The 20,025-nt window shown below is 39.0% G+C and overlaps 1 protein-coding gene across 5 annotated transcripts; it reads right to left on the reverse strand.

Moving 5' to 3' along the window:
- Positions 1-176: 176 nt before the first annotated feature.
- On the reverse strand, positions 177-18,834 carry Tial1 (TIA1 cytotoxic granule associated RNA binding protein like 1). Of its 5 annotated transcripts, none has more exons than XM_051193127.1 (13): positions 17,994-18,822; positions 15,491-15,552; positions 11,568-11,664; positions 6,483-6,632; positions 6,197-6,251; positions 5,973-6,060; positions 4,032-4,107; positions 3,247-3,355; positions 2,404-2,499; positions 2,203-2,287; positions 1,877-2,000; positions 1,399-1,538; positions 177-554 (listed from the first exon to the last, which is right to left on the reverse strand). In XM_051193127.1, the coding sequence occupies exons 3-13, from the start codon at positions 11,577-11,579 to the stop codon at positions 428-430; spliced, it is 1,062 nt and encodes a 353-aa protein (XP_051049084.1). In that variant the 5' UTR covers positions 11,580-11,664; positions 15,491-15,552; positions 17,994-18,822; the 3' UTR covers positions 177-427. The 5 variants fall into 5 exon arrangements, with proteins under 5 accessions (XP_051049084.1, XP_051049086.1, XP_051049082.1 ...); XM_051193129.1 differs by having other exon boundaries at positions 6,483-6,581; positions 17,994-18,820; XM_051193125.1 differs by lacking the exon at positions 15,491-15,552 and having other exon boundaries at positions 17,994-18,824.
- Between the last annotated feature and the right edge of the window lie 1,191 nt (positions 18,835-20,025).

The following is a 20,025-nucleotide window of genomic DNA, read 5'->3' on the forward strand; positions in this document are numbered from 1 at the left end:
GTATCAGAATTCAGGATGGACTGATGCAATTCTCAGTTTTTCAAGATACTCCCTTTTTTGCTCTTTTAAAAACACAGTGAGTTAAAATACTGAACAGCAAGATAAAAACGGAATAGTGTCTAAGAATCAAAATGTATTACCCATTTCTCCTATTATATCAAAATTTATAGTCAGAATTGTCTTTATTGACTTTATTTTAGTTTTTGTACACAAAGAAAAATCATGTTCATATCCATCATGAACAAAAACTTAAAAAGGCAGAACTAGAAGACACGTGTCCTTCCTTAAGCAAAGCTGTGCTAAAGGTTCCAACATTTCAATTTTTAAAATAAATATTTTCACTTTCTGATGTTTACTTTCCATGTCTTCAGAGTGTCACAGGAAACTGCAGCCTATGGTGAGTTACAATTGTGTTTAGAGTCCCAGCTCACTGTGTTGGGAAACTTGCCATTCCATACCCAGCTTGGTTTGGAGGAGGTATTACAGGAGGAGGAGCTTGTCCTTGAGGAGGCTGAGCACCAAATCCACCCATCCAAGCAGCAGAAGGTGATTGACTTGGAAGAAAGCGGGGAAAAAAATCTTCAGCAAACACAAGGAAAAAGGTAATCTACACCTTTAATCCCAGCACTTGGGATTAAGTAGGTGCATCTTTGTAAATTCAAGGCCAGCCTGGTCTATACAGTTACACGCCAACCAAGCCTCATAGCAAGACTGTCTCAAAAAAACAAACATCCAGGACAGATGAGGGCTACACAGAGACCCTGTCTCAAAATAAAAAAAAAAATATAATAATAACAATCCTAAGTGAGCCTGGTATAAGGCCTCCTGTCTACCTCCCAATACCTTGAGACTTGGGACAGGACTGCTTTGAGTCAGTGAGATCTAGGAAACCCTGTCTTATAAAAATATTGACTCAGGAGGCAATACTCTTGTTACAGCCCTTGACTCTTGCAGTATTCTCAATAAAGCCGTGAAAATAAAGGTCTAGCTCAGCCTAGGGGAAAAACTGAAGCAACGACTCCAACTCTACCAACACCACAGAAAGCAAACTGTACTATGTCATGTAAGTTCCCAAGATGTCTTATACAGGCCAAAAATAAAAACACCACCTTTCTGAGCATATCTAGACAAAGACCTTTTATACACATAAAATTAAATGAAAGTGCTACTATATGAGTCAAACCCTACCAGCTGCTTACAGAGAGGTCAGACTGCATTCCCATCTCTGTAATGAAAAGTGTTAAAACACACTATGTTTCCTGAGATTTGTTATGTAACATCTAGAACCCAAACACCTTAACATAACATCATTTCAGCAAACTCTCTCCTAGGAGAGCACAGATTTCTCTTTCCCCAGAGGTTCATCTGTTTCTACAACGGGAAAACCAAAAAACTCACTCTACTCCAAATCCTTGCTGGTTCCATGGCTGCCCATATACTCCATAGGGAGGCACTTGCCACCCATTTGCCATATACTGCCCATACTGTTGTGGGTTTCCATACACTTGGCTCCACTGGCCCCACTGACTGTAGTCAACCTAGGAGAAAGCAAATTACTGTTTTAGGTAACAAGAAAGAAACACCGTATTTGAAGAAAGAGTGGGAGACAAGGAAGAGAAAAACTAAGTAAGCACCCTTATGTGAATAGGACTCTGTTATTTATCATTGTCTAAGTTTATTGGGGTGGTGACACCTGTAAAAAGAAAGTATTAAGATTCAGTTAATACCGCAAAACAATTTTGAAATAGCATTTACACAATCAACTGAAAGCACCTATATATATGCTTTATTTTACTGTTTATTTTACAATTTCCAAAGTTCCTCTGTAGGTATGTAAGATGGAAACCTCAAAAAGTGCTAAGAAATATTGAATTACCTGTTGGAAGTTTTTAGTCATATCAGGAGATTCTTTACCCCAATAGCATTTAACCACATGTCCTTCGATTGTAGTACCATTCACAGACACAATGGCATGGGCTGCACTTTCATGAGTTGAAAATCTAGGAGGAGAAAAACAGTGAGGTTTTGTCTTCACTCTTTAAGAACTTGCCCAAATAATATAGGGACTCATTGGTTGACTCCTTTCAGTTGGCATTTTTCTTAAGTTACATTATGCAGGTAAACTGACAACTAGTAAGGATCCAATAATGTAAGTGAAGGGAGTGAAGGGAAGGAAGCAGATGTTTATCATTGGATCATTACCTGACAAACGAATAGCCCTTCTCTGGGAAAACTCTAATTTCCATAATTTGTCCAAATGGTGAAAATGTTTGTCTCATAAGCTGATCTATACAAAGAAAAATATACAAAGGAAACATTTAAAGCTCATGCTAACCATGGAATTTATACTAAAATAGTGCTGAAAAACCAACAGAGAAGGCAATAGGAAAGCAAACACTGTACCTGTCAGCCCTGAAGCAATTCCTCCACAGTACACAGTGCAATTTTTTGGACTTGACTGGTTTACTACATCTTCAAATCTCAACTGTTTAGTGTTTGCTATATGAAGAAAATAACAAAATTTGGACTGTTACACAGTATTATAAACTACCTTTTGAGCTGGCGTTAAAACTCAGTAGCAGAACGTTTGCCTAGCAGGTGCAAGGTCCCACATACAATCTTTTGTTCTTATAGACCATTTTTAAGATTTTATTTTCATTTTCTTGAGTTTCTGAGGCAGGGAATCTCTACGTAGCCTGGGCTATCTTGGAACAATGTGGACTAGGCTAGCCTCTGCCTCCTGAATAAGAGATAAAAGGCATACGCTACCACTCCCAGCTACATACTGTTAAGATGTATGCCGGTTAGAGGTACTAAATTTTTTTCTTCATGCTATGATGTAATAGATTGGGGCTATATCTCAAGTATCCTAAGCTAGGCTTGAATTCACTACAACACTGAAGAGGACTTTCAACTTCTGTCTCTGTCTCCAATCCCCAGGTGCTAGAATTATAGGCATGAGTAGAGCTCTACACCTGATTTATACGATGCTGGGAAACTCAGGGCCTTATGCATGTTAGCAAACACAAACACCCTACTAACTCAGCTATAGCCTCAGCCTTAAATATATATCTCATCTACAAATAAAGCAGTTGGTTCTTAGCCTGAAAGGTATTTACATCTGAAGTTCATATAATGAGATTCAAGGTAGAACTTATACTAATTTAGATATTAAGAAATTAATACATAATGTTACACAGGGTAATCACAACCTATACTTGCAACATATATGCAGCTATAACTCACTTTCTTGTGTACTTTTAGGGGCAGGTGGTTTACGTGTGGCCCAATTGGTTCTGATTTGTCGGCCTCCCAACCACTGACCCCCCATATGCACAATTGCATTTTCTGCATCCTATGGAGAAAAAAAAAGTAATTAGAAACAAAGAGAAAGGGGAAAAAAAAAAGATACAAAAAGACCCAGTAAGACGAAAGGAAAGGTCCAGTCCATCCCATCATCTGTGAGTCCACTGAACTCAAAGATGTTACCAACAAAACAACTTGAACCATAAAAGCTGCTTTTTACTTACAGGTTTCAAAACACTAAAATAACACTGAAATTTAAGAACCATGTTTCACTAATGTAAGGATAAAAAAGATAATCACATTCATCACCCCTAAAACATTTTTCTCCAATACACACAAATGGGTAGAAAGAAAAATACAACTCTCACAAGGCCATCCTTAAGTGTCTTAAGTTATGGTTGCTTTATAATGGAGTATTTACCACAGAAAATGCAAGAAGAGGCTAACATATGTACATAACTGTTCATTATGAAAATCTAGTTTTGATAAAATGATTAAAATAGAGATTTCCCTTTTTAAACTGAACATAGCTCTCATACACTGATTCGCATCCACTGGTCTCAAGTTTTACTTCTGGCTCTCTCTGCCTTCACCAGGTACAAAAGCATTTCAATAATTCCCTTCACTGTGTTATCACCCTAGCTTTCCTAGGTATTTTCAAGTTAATCAAAGAATTATTTTCTATTATTAACGTAAAAGTTCTATAGTTAATTGAAAGGACGTACCAGTTTGTTATAAAAAGATACAAAACCATAGCCTTTGGATTTTCCGGTTGCCATGTCTTTAACTACCCGGGCATCCCTGTGAAAAGAAGCACAGCTAAATGAGGGAAGTAAAAGTCACCCTCAAAATAAAAACTAAAAGGAACCACACACACTGTATTGTGAGCATTTAAAAAATAAACTCCAGTTAGCCCTAATTAACTACAGCCATCCCTGAACTCTCCCTAGTGCTTCTTTACCTGTTAGAAAAAAGCAGTAGGACAAAAACATGTAATAAACATGCAACCTAATCACACAACCTGTGCTTTCTAACTAGATACTCAAACTGAAGATTAACAGGAACAACAGCTTCCTTTTCTAATATTCTAATTGCTAGTGTCCTCTAAAATTTACTGATTCTATTAAATTACTGCAACAATGCTAACTACTTTACCATGCAATATCTAAATAGTTAAATGTCTTCTGCCTAGTGATACAAAATATATGAAATATTAAAAAATTGAAAAAGAGGAAAAAATAGGAATTAAAAAGGCATACATGGCCTGTTAACAGATTTCTTTATTTTTCTTGGTCAATTCTCTATCATCATTTTGGAGTTTGGGCAGCTGTAAATTTTGAAAAATTGACATTTTCAGAAATTTAAGAAAGGAGAATAAAAAACTAACAACAACGCTAAGCACACCAGTACGAAAACAACAAATTTACACAGAAATTTTAGTGAGTAAGTTAAAATGATTGGAAATATAGAACTCCACTGAATATAGAATGTTAAAATGTAAATACTAAAATATGTATATATAAATAATGTATAATAAGAATAAATAGAAATGAGAAAAAAAATCTACAACTGAGTTCCAGTGTGCACAGTTCCTTGCAGTTAGCCTTCAAGATCCTGTCCATTCTTATGAGCAATTCTGCAAAATAACCAGAATGCTATTACTTTTAATTGTGACTTGGACTGTAGAAAAACTGCAGGTCTCAGGTATAAATAAAGATCAAAAACAGCAACCTGTATCATTTTATACTAATTTTATAACAGTACTACTTACCACATTTAGATTAAAAAGCAAAGCAAATATCAAAACAGAAAATTAAGAATTAAATCTTTCTTACAAATAAATCTACAGAACAACAAGTTATATAAGTTAATAGAAAAGTTGTTGTTCTTAATCAAAACATTTCTGTAGTTGTACATTTAATTTAAATTGACAAATGTAATAAATTCATTTTAATCAAAGATAAACTGACAGTTTATAAAACTTGCAACCACGTTTAGTTTTCCAATATATTTAACCAAATAACAAAATCAGAGCATATATATTACAAAGAAAAACAACCCATTTGTCCCCTCCCTAGCAGAATCAAATATCACTAACAAAAATCAAATTAATCTCATAATTATCTAGACAAGAAAACATTTAATATTGCAATAGTATTATTACTTTTTCTCAAAGCTAAATATCAAAATACATTTATCATTATATTTAAACATGAACATTTCCAATTTAACCATAATGCAGTCAATTTAACCATAATCTATGCCTAGATTCCCCCACTTATAAACTCCTCCAATAAAAGTTTAGTACATAATATAAATCACATTTAGTTTTTATTAACGCAATATTCTTAACCATTAAGATTTTAAAACATTTGACAAAAAGCTGGAAGTTTACCATCGAAATATTTGCTTTAAATATAACCAACAAAACCACTTAAAAATCTTAAACATATTATACACAATTATCTGAAAACAAGACCCCAAACATTGAAGTGACATCAACATTTGCAACAACATCTACTCAAAAAAACAAAACAAAACAAAAGAAGAAAAGTAAAAATAAAAGAAAACACACTAACTAGAGAAAGGAAACCTTGATTCTAATACAAGTTAATCATACAGTTTTGCCTATCACTACTGAGTCTGATACTGATTATGATACTTACGATATTTTACCAAAGGGGGCAAATGCTGATTTGATATCTTCTGTTGTTATTTCTGGACTCAAATCCCCAACAAACACATGGAAGTGATCTGAAATCAAAGCATTTGGTAATCAAATACTTAAGAAATTAGGCAACATTAAAGGAGGAAAAAAACCTTAGGTAAGCTGGTAATGCTGCCAGGATAACTTCACGCTTCCACAGTAAAATGCAGCAAGAGTACTTACTGGAAGTATCTTTTTTCTGGCTACTTGGTGTTGTTGCCCAGTTTACTTTGACCTCCTAAAAACAAAGATTATATTTAATACAATTATTAGGCATGTCATTATGAGCTGTTAACACTTACCACTTAATAAATCATTTATCAAGTTGGATTATTTGTGTAAAGGCACTAGGCTGAATAGAGATCACTCAGTAGCCGACTGTCTTATTTTAAATCTTGCTAAGAAAAAATACAGACTGATTTAACATGCAAACATACATTTAGGGGATGTCATCATCCCATTATCTTACCTTTCCCAAAATTTTTCTCCCATTCATAGCAGCTAATGCAGCAGCTGCATCTCTGTGTTCATAAAATTCCACAAAGCAATATGGGTCATTGCTTGTATGCTGCAAAACAGAAAATCCAACAGAAGAGTTGACCCTTCTGCTATCGGGTTGCTGAGAAGAAAATCCAGGAAAAAACATTACTGACAGCTAGGAACGCACAAGATGAGATTGTATAAGCTTATGAAAGCCTAGCACTTAAGACTTAAGCTGAACCTCAGAATACTGTTATATTCCAGCAGAGCCACACAAATAGTAAAGAATCATGACTGAGTATTAAATGAAAATATACAAGTCTGGTGACTGTAAGCCCTAAACCTCTACCTCAGGTATAGTGGGGATTGTTTCTTATCACTGCTCTTTTCTTCTATTATTATAGGTTTTATTTTTGCAAGACAGGGTTTCTCTGTACCCCTGGCTCTCCTGCAACTCACTATGTAGACCAGGCTAGCCTTGAACTCAGAGATCCACCTGCCTCTGCCCCCCAAGTGTGTGCCACCACCACCTGACTCCAACATTATTTTAAAAGGCTGACTTCTACTTATGTATTACAATCTTTCATATACGATATTCTAGGCTTATAAAGGGGAAAAATACAAAAATGCAGCTGGGCATGGTAGCACACACCTCATTTGGAACACAGAGGCAGGCAGATCTGTGACTTTGAGGCCAGCCTGGTCTACATAGAGTTTCAGAACTGCCAGGGCTAGATACAGAGACCCTGTCTCAAAAAAAAAAAAAAAAAAAAAAAAAAAACAAACAAAAAAAAAAAACCAACAAAATATATAGAAACGAGTCCATTTCACCTCTAATCAAAACTAGGGCAGTGGCTACTACAATTTTCAGCATTCTGTATAGCTACACAGATTGGATATAATATATTCCTTATCTAGAAGAGGAAAGAATAAAAATAGAAAATAATTCAAGATTTGTAACTAGTTATTGAAATTCGCCATCTTCCAAGATAAGACATGATAGCTAGGCATGATTACGCACACTTAAAACTCTAGCACTTGGGAAGCAGAGGAAGGAGGATCAGATAACTCTAAGTTCAAGGCCAGCATATGTACACACACATATGAAAGATAGCAGCTTTAAAATAAAAAATTCAAAACAGGCTCAATTTATCAGAGATAGAAGATATTTTGAGTATGTCTTCCAGTGTCCAGCAAATATACTAGGGATCTAGAATATAATTGCTGAAAATGTGTTTCCATATTCTAGCATGGTGGTACAGCTCAGTGGTAGAACAAAACTGCCCAGCATGTGTCAGGCATGGTTTGCTACCCAGTCTCTTAAAACCAAGTAACTAAGTAAGTATCAAGTGCCTAGGACAAAGCTACAAGTCTACACCACAAAACACCAAGATCAACAAAACAAAACAAAACACAACAGAAAAACAATGATGTGCAGACTTTGATGATCCCCCATGGAAGGCCTCACCCTCCCTGGGAAGCAGCAGAGGGATGGGATGGGGGGGGGGTTGATGGGAAGAGATGGGAGGGACAGGGAACTGGAATTGATATGTAAAATAAGGCTGTTTCTAATTTAAATAAAAAGAAAAAAGGAGGAAAATTAAAAAAAAAACTTCATTAGTTGGCAAATAAACAGCTCAGAAATTAGAGCTACCTAAAATACACACACATTTTTAAAAAACTGACACCTATATTAACCAGCAGCTCAACTGTGCAAGCATATTCTTTATGGCAGATTAAAAACATTCCAAACTATTTAATGCAAAATGCCCCAAGAGAATAACACATGGACTATATGCTCTATGGGAATTTACTAGGAATAAAATGCCCGATAAAATGAAGATCTTTCCAACAACCACTGTTTTTCCATCCCAGAAAAATCTTTATAGAAAAATCTAAAAAATGCAGCAATCAGCTGGGCAGTAGTGATCCACACCTTTAATCCCTCCCTGCACTCAGGAGGCAGAAGCAGGCAGATCTCTCTGAGTTTGAGGCCAGCCTGGTCTACAGAGCTACTTCCAGGATAACCGGGCAGAGAAACCCTGTCTTGAAAATCCAAACAAAACAAAAAGATACAGCCCGGCTAAGAACAGGATTCTTTATATAACAAAATCAAATTTATAAAAGGAAACTTTCCAGATGTTAGACATCCCTTCCTGGAGTCCATGTCCTCTAGAAACTTCCTACCTAGACCACTGCCAAACAACACTCTTAACAATCAGTTGAGTCCTTACCTTAATTAGTCTGGTCACCACTGTTGGATGACATAAATGTCAAAACATAAAAATCAGAGATTTTTTTTTTAACTATTTACAAGTTCAAATCTAGAAATTGTAAGACATGGTTATGTTGTAAAGGGCTCTATTCCTCAAAAATCTGTATACACATAGATTTTCAAAAAATATCTGTTAAGTATTTATGAAACGTCTCTCAAAAATGTTCTAATGACTCTTTCCATTTTCTCCATCCTGTGCACCCTGAAGTCACTCAAGTCCACTGCCATGCCAACCGACCCAGCCATTGAGCCCACACGTTAACTCACTAGAGACTTCTCTATCACTTGATCTCTTTTCTGTTCTTGCACACATTCAAAATAGCTGGCTACCATCCTCCCTCCTGTAAATGTTCTCTTCTGTTGGTGCTACAACATATCTGGTGTCCCCACTTCCTCACCAGAGGACGCTTCAGAAGGTCATTTGTTCCTCCTTAACTCTGATTTGAACTCTTAAATAAATGCTGAACTGTTCCAAGCTCCAGGGCTCAGGCCTCAGAGCCTCTGCTCTCATCTACTACCTCTCTCTAGATGACCCTACCTAGTCCCATAACTTCAAATGTTACTGTATGCTTAGACACTGGTCTCTCCAGATTCCAAACTCACTTCTCCAACTACCTACATATAATTCCCATTTGTATAGCCAAAGAGTGTCTTAAATTTAACACGGCCAAAACAGAAATCTTGATATTCACCACTCCCCCATCCATCCTGTGCCTTTCCCAGTCATTCCCATTTTAGCACGTAGCATGTTAACACCCACACAATTGCACTGACAAAATCTTAAGTCTCCCCTGACTCCTACAGACATTCTAGTTCTATTGCTCTTACCTCCAAAACAAAAACTCTGAATTTATCTACTGTCTTTCTTCACCACCATTCTAAAGCTCAACCATCAATCACCTCTATATAGATTAGCAGAATAAATCTGCCTGCCCCACCCCCACCTTGTACCCACTACTCATTTTCCACACAGAACAGTCTGTCTGTCTACAAATTGAGGGGTAAGGGTGGCACACACAACTTTAATCCCAGCACTTGGGAGGCAGAGGCAGGAGGATCTCTGTGAGTTTAATATCAGCCTGGTCTACACTAGTTCCAGGACAGGCTCCAAAGCTACATAGAAACTTAGTCTCAAAAACATAATAAAAATTAAACCCTGTCTTCTCCCAGGCTAAATAAACCTCTCCAACAATCCGGTATTCCATCTCAACTCTATCATGGCCCTTACTGCCCTATATGCATCCGAATCTTGCATACCTTCTTAGACTCTCTCCCCACCACTACCCTCTACCACCCACAAGATTCTAGTCATCCTCTTTACCAAGTAGAAGCCTTGCGGTTTTGCTTTTTCTCTGTTCCAGTCTTTAGCACAGATGGTGCCATCTTGATATTCCTGCCTAGATTAAGAGAAGTGACATCTTCTCTCACATGTGGCCTCAACCTCATCCTCCAATCAGTCATCAAAGAACATTTATTCTCTCCATGGCTCTTATCTGTATTCTTCTGGAACTTCATTTGCTTCTCTATTGTATTCATGGTGCCTTTAATAATGCCCACGAAAAATATATTTCTCATTAATGAAAGAATACATGCATAATCAAAGTAAGGGAAGAAAAGAAGGAAAAATATAAACCAGAATAGTAAAAAGCCAATACTCTTATATAAGATTTTTACAATTCTAGGCTAGAACACCAGTTTCCAACACTCTTGTCTCATCACATACTGGCATCTCTATGACTAATTCCACTTCAAACTCTACCTATCCATCTATTGAATACAATTCTAACAGGAAACAGAGCTATGGATTTTCTTTTCCACAAGCACTCCTGTTCTGCAATAGGCTCCATCAACACTCTTCTCTTCGTAGACTCTTCTTCCTCAGACCCCACTAGATGAAGATTGTCCATTATCCTTTAGGTTTCTGTCTGTGTTCTGATTCCTAGTAGAAACTTCCCATGACCCACAACCACAACAGCTATTCTCCTGATGTTCCCACAACACTGTAAATTATCTGATCCCCTAAGACTTATAATTTACGTCATATGTGAGTGTTGACTTCAGTCCCCTACAAGCCTGTAAAATCTTATGGGCCAGCAACTCTCTTATTCATCACTGGTTCTTAGCACTTACCATAGTATCTGGTACATAGGAGTCAAAACAAAAAAAAAAAAAAAAGTGATAAACAAGCAGAAAGGAACAGGAAGAAAAGAGTAACACATATGTCACCTGGGTACAACAACTACTAGTCTTAATTGAGAAAAATAAAACTTTTTCTTTGAAAAAGTAAGACAAAACTTGTGGATTTTATTTTGGTACTAGGGGTTGAACCCAGGGCCTATAATATTACAAGTGCATTCTCTACCACTGAGCTACATTCCAAGCCCAAACAAAATTATTCTAACACTTTAAATTCCTATCTACAGAAAGTTGTTCAGGCCTTAGTAGATACTAACCTAATGCACCCTAACCGAATGTTGACTTCAACATTTATCAATCCCTGAATTTGAACTGTAGACTTGCACTGGATATGTGAGATACCATCTTCTTACATCTTTCCCAGATAGCTATTTACACACAGAGTCATCTGAAGCTAAACACATCATGAAGGACTATTTATAACAACACCGTCTTTGCCTCCTCACCTAGCTTACTAGCCAAATCAACAGATTAGCAGTCAATACCACCAACATGAATCTCTCCCAAAGAATAATTTGAGGTTTAAATTAAAATGAAGTTAATCAACTCATGTTATCATCAACAGCAGGCAATGGATGACACTCCTAACCAGAAAGATCTTACCTCTGTTATCATTTTACAGCTTTTACAGGGTCCAATCTGACTGAATAACTGGAGTATAAGGACTTCTGTCACATCTCTGGAGAGGTTACCTACGTATCTGAATGAGAGAGGAAAACAAAAAAACAAAAAACATCAGCAATGTTTCTTTAGTTATAGCTCTAATTGTTAATAATTAATGCATCTTTTATTTCAAGTTTCTGTCTATTATTAATTTTTCCAGGTAAGCCCGTAATAGCTGTATTTTCAATTTCAGAATAATTTAAACGTAAGTTTGACAAATATTGATTTGCTGAAACATCTTGATGAACTAATACTAGAGTAGTTGTTAGTGGGCTTAACACTGCCAAGCAAAACAATTATATGAACAAAGAAGAGTGTAAGAGTCAAGTTGTTCTAGCAAAGCAGAGGGTAGGTGGGGTGGAGGAGTTGGGGTCTGCTTCAGTTTGAATTATAGAAGACTGTTAGTGATGGCACATCTTCATTGCTTAAGAACAATGGAATTGAATAATTTAAACAAAACAATCTTTAAGATATCAAAGGAAATTTAAGAAGTTCTTTATAAATTCAAAGATTAAGATAGAACCAAATATACTTTTGACTAGATATTTAAAGGTTTGAGTTTTTTTCCCCCTGATTAGTAGTTGATTAAAAATTTTAACGAGAAAAAAAAAAAAAAAAAGAAAAAGAAAAATTACCACCTAACCCCCAGGAGATGACCACCTTGGTTTAGGTCTTAATACAAAATTACTTGTGTCTTACACTTTGGGTTTAAATTATCTGAATAAATTGCCAAAGTCTTTCTGGTTCTGAACAAATAACACTTTAAATGTACATTTGTCATGAACCACTTCATAAACCAAAACACATTAAAATGTGACATAATTTCTTCTGGGAAATAAAAGGACACCACTTTACTTTCTGACCACACTATAACATAAGGAAAAAGTGCTGAGACCAAAATAAGGCTTGCAACACTTGCCACGTTAAATACATACAAAGCATTCAAATGAAACATGCTAAAAGAAAAAGGGCCGAGAAAGCTAGCTAAGGTTAAGTAAAACCTACAATGATTGGATAAAAGTGGGTAGAAACTGGAGCTGGAGAGGTGGCCCAGCCATTGAGCATGCTTGCTGTTCTTGTAGAAGACAGAGTTCAGTTCCCAGCACCCAGGTAGATCAGCTCACAACTGCCTGTAACCCCAGTTCCAGGGGATCCAATGCCCTCCTTTGGCACTTGTGTACCCACATGTATACACATGTAATGAATACAGGAACACACACAAAATTAAAAATGGAAAAAAAAGTCAGGAAAATATGAATAGCAACTTGCCAGCTTAGTTAAGAACTTCACAGCAATGGTTATCAATAACCTCAGGGTGCATGTTCTAAGGCTGAAATACAAATCTAGTGCTATTAAAATAAAAGAATATGCTAGCTGACAAACTGGTTTAGATCTAGTATGCCATCTTTTCCTTATAATTAAATGGAACTGACCCACTGTAGGACATACAGTGATTTTTGTTTTTCCCCAGCAGAAGCAAATGGTAAAAGGATTATGAATCAGCCATAAATGTTTGCCCCTTTTCACTCACAAGGACTTACAAGCCTGCAACCACGGACTAACTTCCTTTTGTAAAAGAGACACAGTATAAAGAAAAATGAGCAAGTGATCTTGATTTTCTAAATACTATATGCATCTGACCAGTCTAATCTGCAAAGGGCAAGGGGTAGCAGTGATTTTTAAAAGTAAAGCTAGCTGGTAACAAAAATAAACACTAGAATATCATTTTACTACAGCAAAGTTTTGATGATTTAAAGTTTTAAGTTTGTGCTGATATTTTAAAATATTCATGTAAGAAAAATGCATGTTAATTTTCACAGCTAAGTTACAATAAAGGCTGTTTTTGTTTAACAAGACTTTGATTCTAAGTCAACCCATTTCCAATCAGTCAGGGAACTCCCAGATTCCAGAGGCACATTGATGTATATAATTAATTTCTGTATCTAGCACTGTCAAAGATTAAAAACTGTAACATTCCAGTTTAGAATACTGTGAAATATTTACAGAAAAGTCCAGTGCTAAAATATCCTATTTTTCAAATACTTCCAAGAGTTAACTGCTAAAGCAACAGACTAAATTTTAAACACATACAATGCCTTCTGTAACACAGAGAATGTCTTAGTTTGCCAAGATGAAAAGGATACAATTCAGTATATAATTTCACTTACATTTATCTAAATTTTAGACTGACTTTTCTACTCAAGGTTGTATAATTTATATACCTAATAGAGGCACAATTTATATTTTCAAAAATACTGTTATATACTATGCCTTTTACATTATCAAAAGATAATCCATCCCAGAATAATTCTAACAAAGGTATTTTGTAGCTTACTGAATTTGTAAGTTTTTTTCCAAAAGATATTATTTTCTATACTTCTGCTGCAGCTAAGTAGTAGTAAGTACATTCTAAAGTTCTAAGTTTTACTTGAGGAACATGTACAAAACAAGAGAAGAAGAAGAATGGCTTGAGTTCTTATAGTAACAGAAAATACTTAGGAAATTCCAAAATGATTTTATCTCAAGGAAAAAGTAAGGAAAATGCATACCTTACAGTCTATTTGTCTTCTAAGAACAGGAACTGTGGGAACTGAAGCATTAATAACTGAAAATGATACCTTTATCCCTAACAGTGGGTCTAAGATTCAACTGGGAGACAGAAATCTTGGCAGTTCACAGCAGGCAGAAGTTTGCATTGCCAGTGAACTACTTCCTATGTCCAACTGGGCAGAAATTAAGAACATCATGCCTTGTAGAAAGCTAATGACAGCTTTTCCATTGAATGTACCCTCACTCTGAAAAGTAACCCCACCAAGGACGAAATTATCAGCACCTTTATAAAAATACTGTAGGGCTAAATTTCCATAAAGGCAGTTGTAGTTTTATTATTCTTAATAAGTTCCTATACAAAAGGAGATTTTCAACAATAATCCTCAACAGCCCTCTAAAGGACTAGCTAAGCTGTCACTTGATTTTAGGAAGGAGGCAAAGTTGAAGAAAGGCACCAAAGTGTAGGGTAACTAACCTGACCAAGGACCTGACTAAAGGATGAAGCCATACAAGCTTTAAAAAAACAAAGATGACTAAGTAGAACCAACTTGATTATACATACAATATAGCTAAATCAATGGTGCAGCCAAGTCTATGAGGTCTTTTTGTTTGTTTGTTTTGTTTTTGTTTTTGGAGACAGGGTTTCTCTGTATTGTTTTGGAGCCTGTCCAGGAACTCACTCTTTGACCAGGTTGGCCTGGAACTCAAGAGATCCACCTGCCTCTGCCTGCTGAGTGCTGGGATTAAAGGTGTGTGCCCCCAACGCCCAGCATCTATGAGATCTTATATTGTTTTCTTTTGCTTTGTTCACTGATGTTCAGAATACACTCTAAATCAATGGCTTATTTCCTCCTTTTTTACTGAGTATCAAGGAAGAATAAATAGCCTTGAAGGGTGGCATTGAATAGTATGGTTTTATCCTAGAGCCACAATTTCTAGGGTTTGGGTACACCAAATAGATGAATAAAGTAAACTAAAATTGACCGCTAATATTTAGTGTCACACCGTGGGTTCAGATACCACAGATCAAATCACTGCACTGCACACAACCCAAGGCTGAAACATGTTCTACAAGGTTGGTCTACTTCAAACACTAGTATCACATATTGTAACCTCATTGGCTTGTTTTTAAGATCACTAATATATAATACCCCAAAATAAATGTCAAATGAAAACGAGGAACATTATAAAACAGAACTTTGCAGCAACTATATGGCAAATAGAATTTCAGACTCAACATCAAGGCAATTCTATCTTTAAATACCATCAAATAAATTAGTAATAGTGTAGATAATGAATATTTAAAGACCTACCTAGGCTATAAACACCATATTGTTTTCTGAAGATAGAACCATATGTCTTAGCTTGTGTGTGTCTGCAGGAAGAAAACCTTACTAGTAACACACAGGCATTTTAAAGTAAACAGGTTAAGATCAACTTTATTTAGAGCACATAGTTTTAAAACAATGTAACCACTTGAGAAACCTAATCCATAGATCACAAAGCAAAATATAGGCTCTTCATAAACAAAATCAAACCCTATTTAACATTTGCTTTGATGTCAAGACTTTACATTAGGCACACACACACACATATCCCACAAACACACAAATCAACAAACTTCAGGAAGTATGACAATGTCCACCTATTTTAAGTCAATCAGAACTTTAAAAAAACAATGCTTAACACTAATTTAACCAAAGAAGTACAACTTTAAAATATTTACTGAGTACCTCTTATGCTCCAAGGAGTGAACTAAATGCAGGAAAGGGTAATACCTAGGAAGCATGCAGCCCTTGTATTTAAAAACAAAACAAAAACCACAACTTCCCATGGAGAAAAGTGGGAAAAGGAAGACATAAACACATACTGACACACAGGAACAACAGAGCTTAAGACATTTATTCACTCATATGTATACATCACAGTTTTAGAAAACCAAAAACAGACAACTGAAGTGTGTTTGGGGAGGAGGGGAGAGATACAAGATGGGAAATGTATGAAATAATAAAATTTAGCTCTGGTCTAGAGAAGACCTGATAGTGGATGCAAAGACAATTTATAGGAAGAAACAGAAAAGGCATACTATGTAACAGACAAATGCAAGAAACCTCTTCTAAGGAACAAACAGATGCAGTTAATGAGACATGAGAATTTACCAATTATCCAGTAACTGTCATGATGCAATGATGACATTTCAGGTATTTTAGATACAATGTAACTGCCATCTTCCTTGAATGTACACTTGCTAGGCCTTAAGTCTGGCATTTCCAGATGCTTCTAAGTATACACTGCTATTAAATACCAAGCCTTGGTTTAAACAAACAAATAAACAAACAAACAAACAAATAGAACAAATTTCAAGTTTTGTCTAAATTACCTTTTTTTCTGGGAAATCAGAAATGGAAACTCACACACAAATTTTACCACCAAATTTTTCATTAAGGGGTATATGTTTAGTATGTTTTTTAATATCCCGAACAAGGTGTTAAGAGAAATAAGAATGGAAATTGTAAACAATGCTTTAAAAAAAGGTATCAACATTGAACACTGATATGGACCTTCTTTCCTGAACATATTTTCTACGGTAAGAATGACGCTCTGAGACGCTAGTCACAGGTCCTGAGTGTCCATCCATCGTCATCCATTCCCCAAAACGTACTTTCCCCATCAGCTAACCCAGCCAAGCGGACTCTGATCACCGTCGTATCAATCAATACCAGGCAGAGCGAGGCAAGAGAGACAATGCAGCAGGCTGACTCTGCGTACTTACTCCAGGCAGGAGTAGTAGGCCTGGGGAGTCTGGGAAAACCCAAGGTGCTCACTTTAAACAATGAATTGGAAATTACTCAGACGAAGGGGGGGGGGAGAGAAAAGAGTGCCACACTATTTAGAAAGGAATACAGACGCTGACTCATCACTCTGCATTGGGAAAGGAAGGAAACGCCAATTAAGAGGTTGGAAGATGCAATTCATTCATTAGATTGGGCATCAGGTGAAACCCAACAGCTAGACCGCGGGGGGGAAAAAAAGCACCCAAAAGACACGCATCAAATAGCGGGAGAAGACACGCTTTCATCGAACTCTGATGGTCCCGACGCACAAACCGACTAGGAAGCGGCATCACCAACTGAGCGAAAGGAATTTAACTGGTTGTCAGTTTGGCGTAGTGAGCGCTCAAAGTAAACTTCGTTATCCAAGGGACAGAGATCGTGCGCGGCAGCAAAAGGCAATCTCTTTGGCACTTCAAAAGCAGCGGGCGCTGGGCGGGTGTTTCTGACAGCGTGGGGCACGTGGGGCAGAAAGATATAAGGGGCTCCTCTGGTTAAAAGAGTTGTAGGCTCGGGAAAAGGACCCGGAGTGACTGAGGCTGAGGACGTGGACTGCTGAGGACGTGGACTGAGTCTCAGTGCTAATGCCAAAGGATGCAACAGAGGTCCCACCCCCGCCAAGCCCTGCCCCCGTGGGGACCCACAACTCCCGGCTCAGCCCGGAGCCCCCAAAGCACAGGGAAAGCCGGAGCTCTCCCGAGCCTGACAGCCTCAGCCGTGCACAAGCCCAGTCTAGGAAGTGTGTGCAAAGAAGGGATCGGGAGCAAAAGGTCGAGACTAGTCCTAGACCCTAGGAAGTAACTGTGTTCGGGGGGAAGGGAGGGCTTCCTTCTCTAGGAAAGGGGGACAGATGAGGAATGCACTTCCCAGCGCGCCACCGCGACGCCGGGCTCTCGGCTTCGGGTCCCGTTCTCCGGTTCCCTCCCTCAGCATCCCGCGTGCCCGGGCAGCTCGGTGCCTGGCACCCCCGGTCTCGGGTACTCACAGAGTCCGGGGCTGTCCGTCGTCTTCCATCATGGTGGGTGCGACGGAGCGATCCCGGGACAAGGGGGAGGGCAGGGCTGGGGAGGGGAGGGGGTGGGAAGGAAGGGGAGGGGGGCTCCGGGCTCCGGCTGGGGACAGAGGAGAAGGTACTGAACCCCGCTCTCCGGCTCGCTCCCCCCAGCCCGCTCCGGACACTGCGCTCCAACCAGGAGGAGCAGGAGGAGGAGGAGGATGAACAAAATGGCCGCCGCCACCAGCCAGGCAGGAAACGCGGCAGGGCGCAGGCGCGGCCCGCCAGGTCACCGCTCAAGCCGGCCGCGACGGTCTGTCCGGCAAAAGTGGTTGAAAGAACAGAAAGCCCGGCCGAAGAGTACACCCTGACTCTGGACACGACGGAACACGTCGTCGCTGTGGCCCTACTAGCCTAGCCAGGGCCAAGAGAGACACGACACCGAGAGAAAAGCCGCGAAGTCAAGTCTCTGGGAATTGTGGTCCCGGGAAAGCGGGGGAAGCCCTTCTCCAGTAGCCCTCTGGGAACTGTAGTTCGAGGGAGACCGGGCGCCTGCCGGAGCGCGAAGGAGGGATTTCTGGGTAGTGTAGTCGTACGTGAGGACGTGCCGCGATAAAGTAGTCGGCGTGCCGGGAGAAAGCGAGGTTTAAAAGGCGGGCGGCCGAAATGAGAGAGGAGCTGTCCGGGAAGTAAACTACAAATCCCAGAGTGCCTCGCGCCGGGGACCGCCCTAGGATCGTTCCTAGCATCTTAAGGCTCTTCTGTTGGTCCAGTGTGAGCTTCTGCTCCGCCTCCGTCCAGCCCCAGAGCGGTTTCTTCAACTGCAGATGAGGCAGTGTGCTGGCTCCGCGTGGTTCCCCAGTAGCCGGCCTTGCCGGCCTCTGTCCTCAGAACTTCTGGTCCGCGTTTAGCAACCGCCGTCTCACGCGACGGGCAGGAGAGGCAACTCTGAACTGGACCGGGGATGGGGGTGGGAGCTGTGGCGGACATCGGACTGCACCAGAGCCAGCCTCGTCTTTGAGCTCATTTTCCTGCAAGATAGGCCTTTCTAGCCTAGGCATACCGCTTGTAACTTGCTTTATAAATTGCAGAGAGATGGCAATCCATTATCTCATCGGATTAGTGAGTAAAGGGGCAAAAAAGCAATCCCTCATGAAAATGACATGTGCCTCTACTATTTCAGAACCCTAGTTGAAACTAAAAAAATCGCGTGGTGGCGCACAGTACTGCTGAGCAGGAGGATAATGGATTTAAGGCTAGCTTGGAAGTACATCCAAGATCGCATCAAAAACTAATAATCATTCAAAACTGCAGAGAGGCTCAGAGACTGAGACCTGTCCTAAACCTTGGTCTGGATGAGGTATTGGACATGGAGTGCTAGTCTTGATTTGCTATCGCAAGAGAGAAGATAGAGCTTAATCCCAGCACTCAGGAGGCAGAGGCAGGTGGATCTCTTTGAGTTCGAGGCCAGCCTGATCTACAGAATAAATTCCAGGACTACACAGAAACCCTGTCTCGAAAAGGAAACAGAGAGAAAGGAGGTAGAGTCAAGAATCCACTGGGCTGAGGACTGAGCTCCATATGACGGGCAGTGAAGAACCTTTCAGAGATTTCATCCTTTTTTAAAAGACATTAAAGTGGAACGGCTCATGCCTTTGATCTCAGCACTGGGGAGGCAGAGGCAGGGAGATCTTTGTGAGATCAAGGCCAGTCTGGTTTACATAGCGAGATCCAGGACAGCCACGATGTTACACAGAGAAACCCTTGTCTGTGGTAGGGGTGGGGAGAGGGACCTAGGGATAGAACTACATTAATCATAATTCAATTAACTGGCCCACGCCTAGCCCAGTGTATATTTCTTATTGCTATTGAAACAAATTATAAATTTAAACCAACATGCATTATCTTCTAGAGGTCAGAAAGGTAACTGGGCATAGTGGTACATGTCTGCAAATCCAGCTCTCAGGAAGACAAGGAATTCAAGGCCAGCCTTGGCTACATAGTAAGTTCGAGGCTAGCCTGA

Source organism: Phodopus roborovskii, unplaced genomic scaffold, assembly GCF_943737965.1.
Source record: "Phodopus roborovskii unplaced genomic scaffold, PHOROB, whole genome shotgun sequence".
Classification (NCBI taxonomy): domain Eukaryota; kingdom Metazoa; phylum Chordata; class Mammalia; order Rodentia; family Cricetidae; genus Phodopus; species Phodopus roborovskii.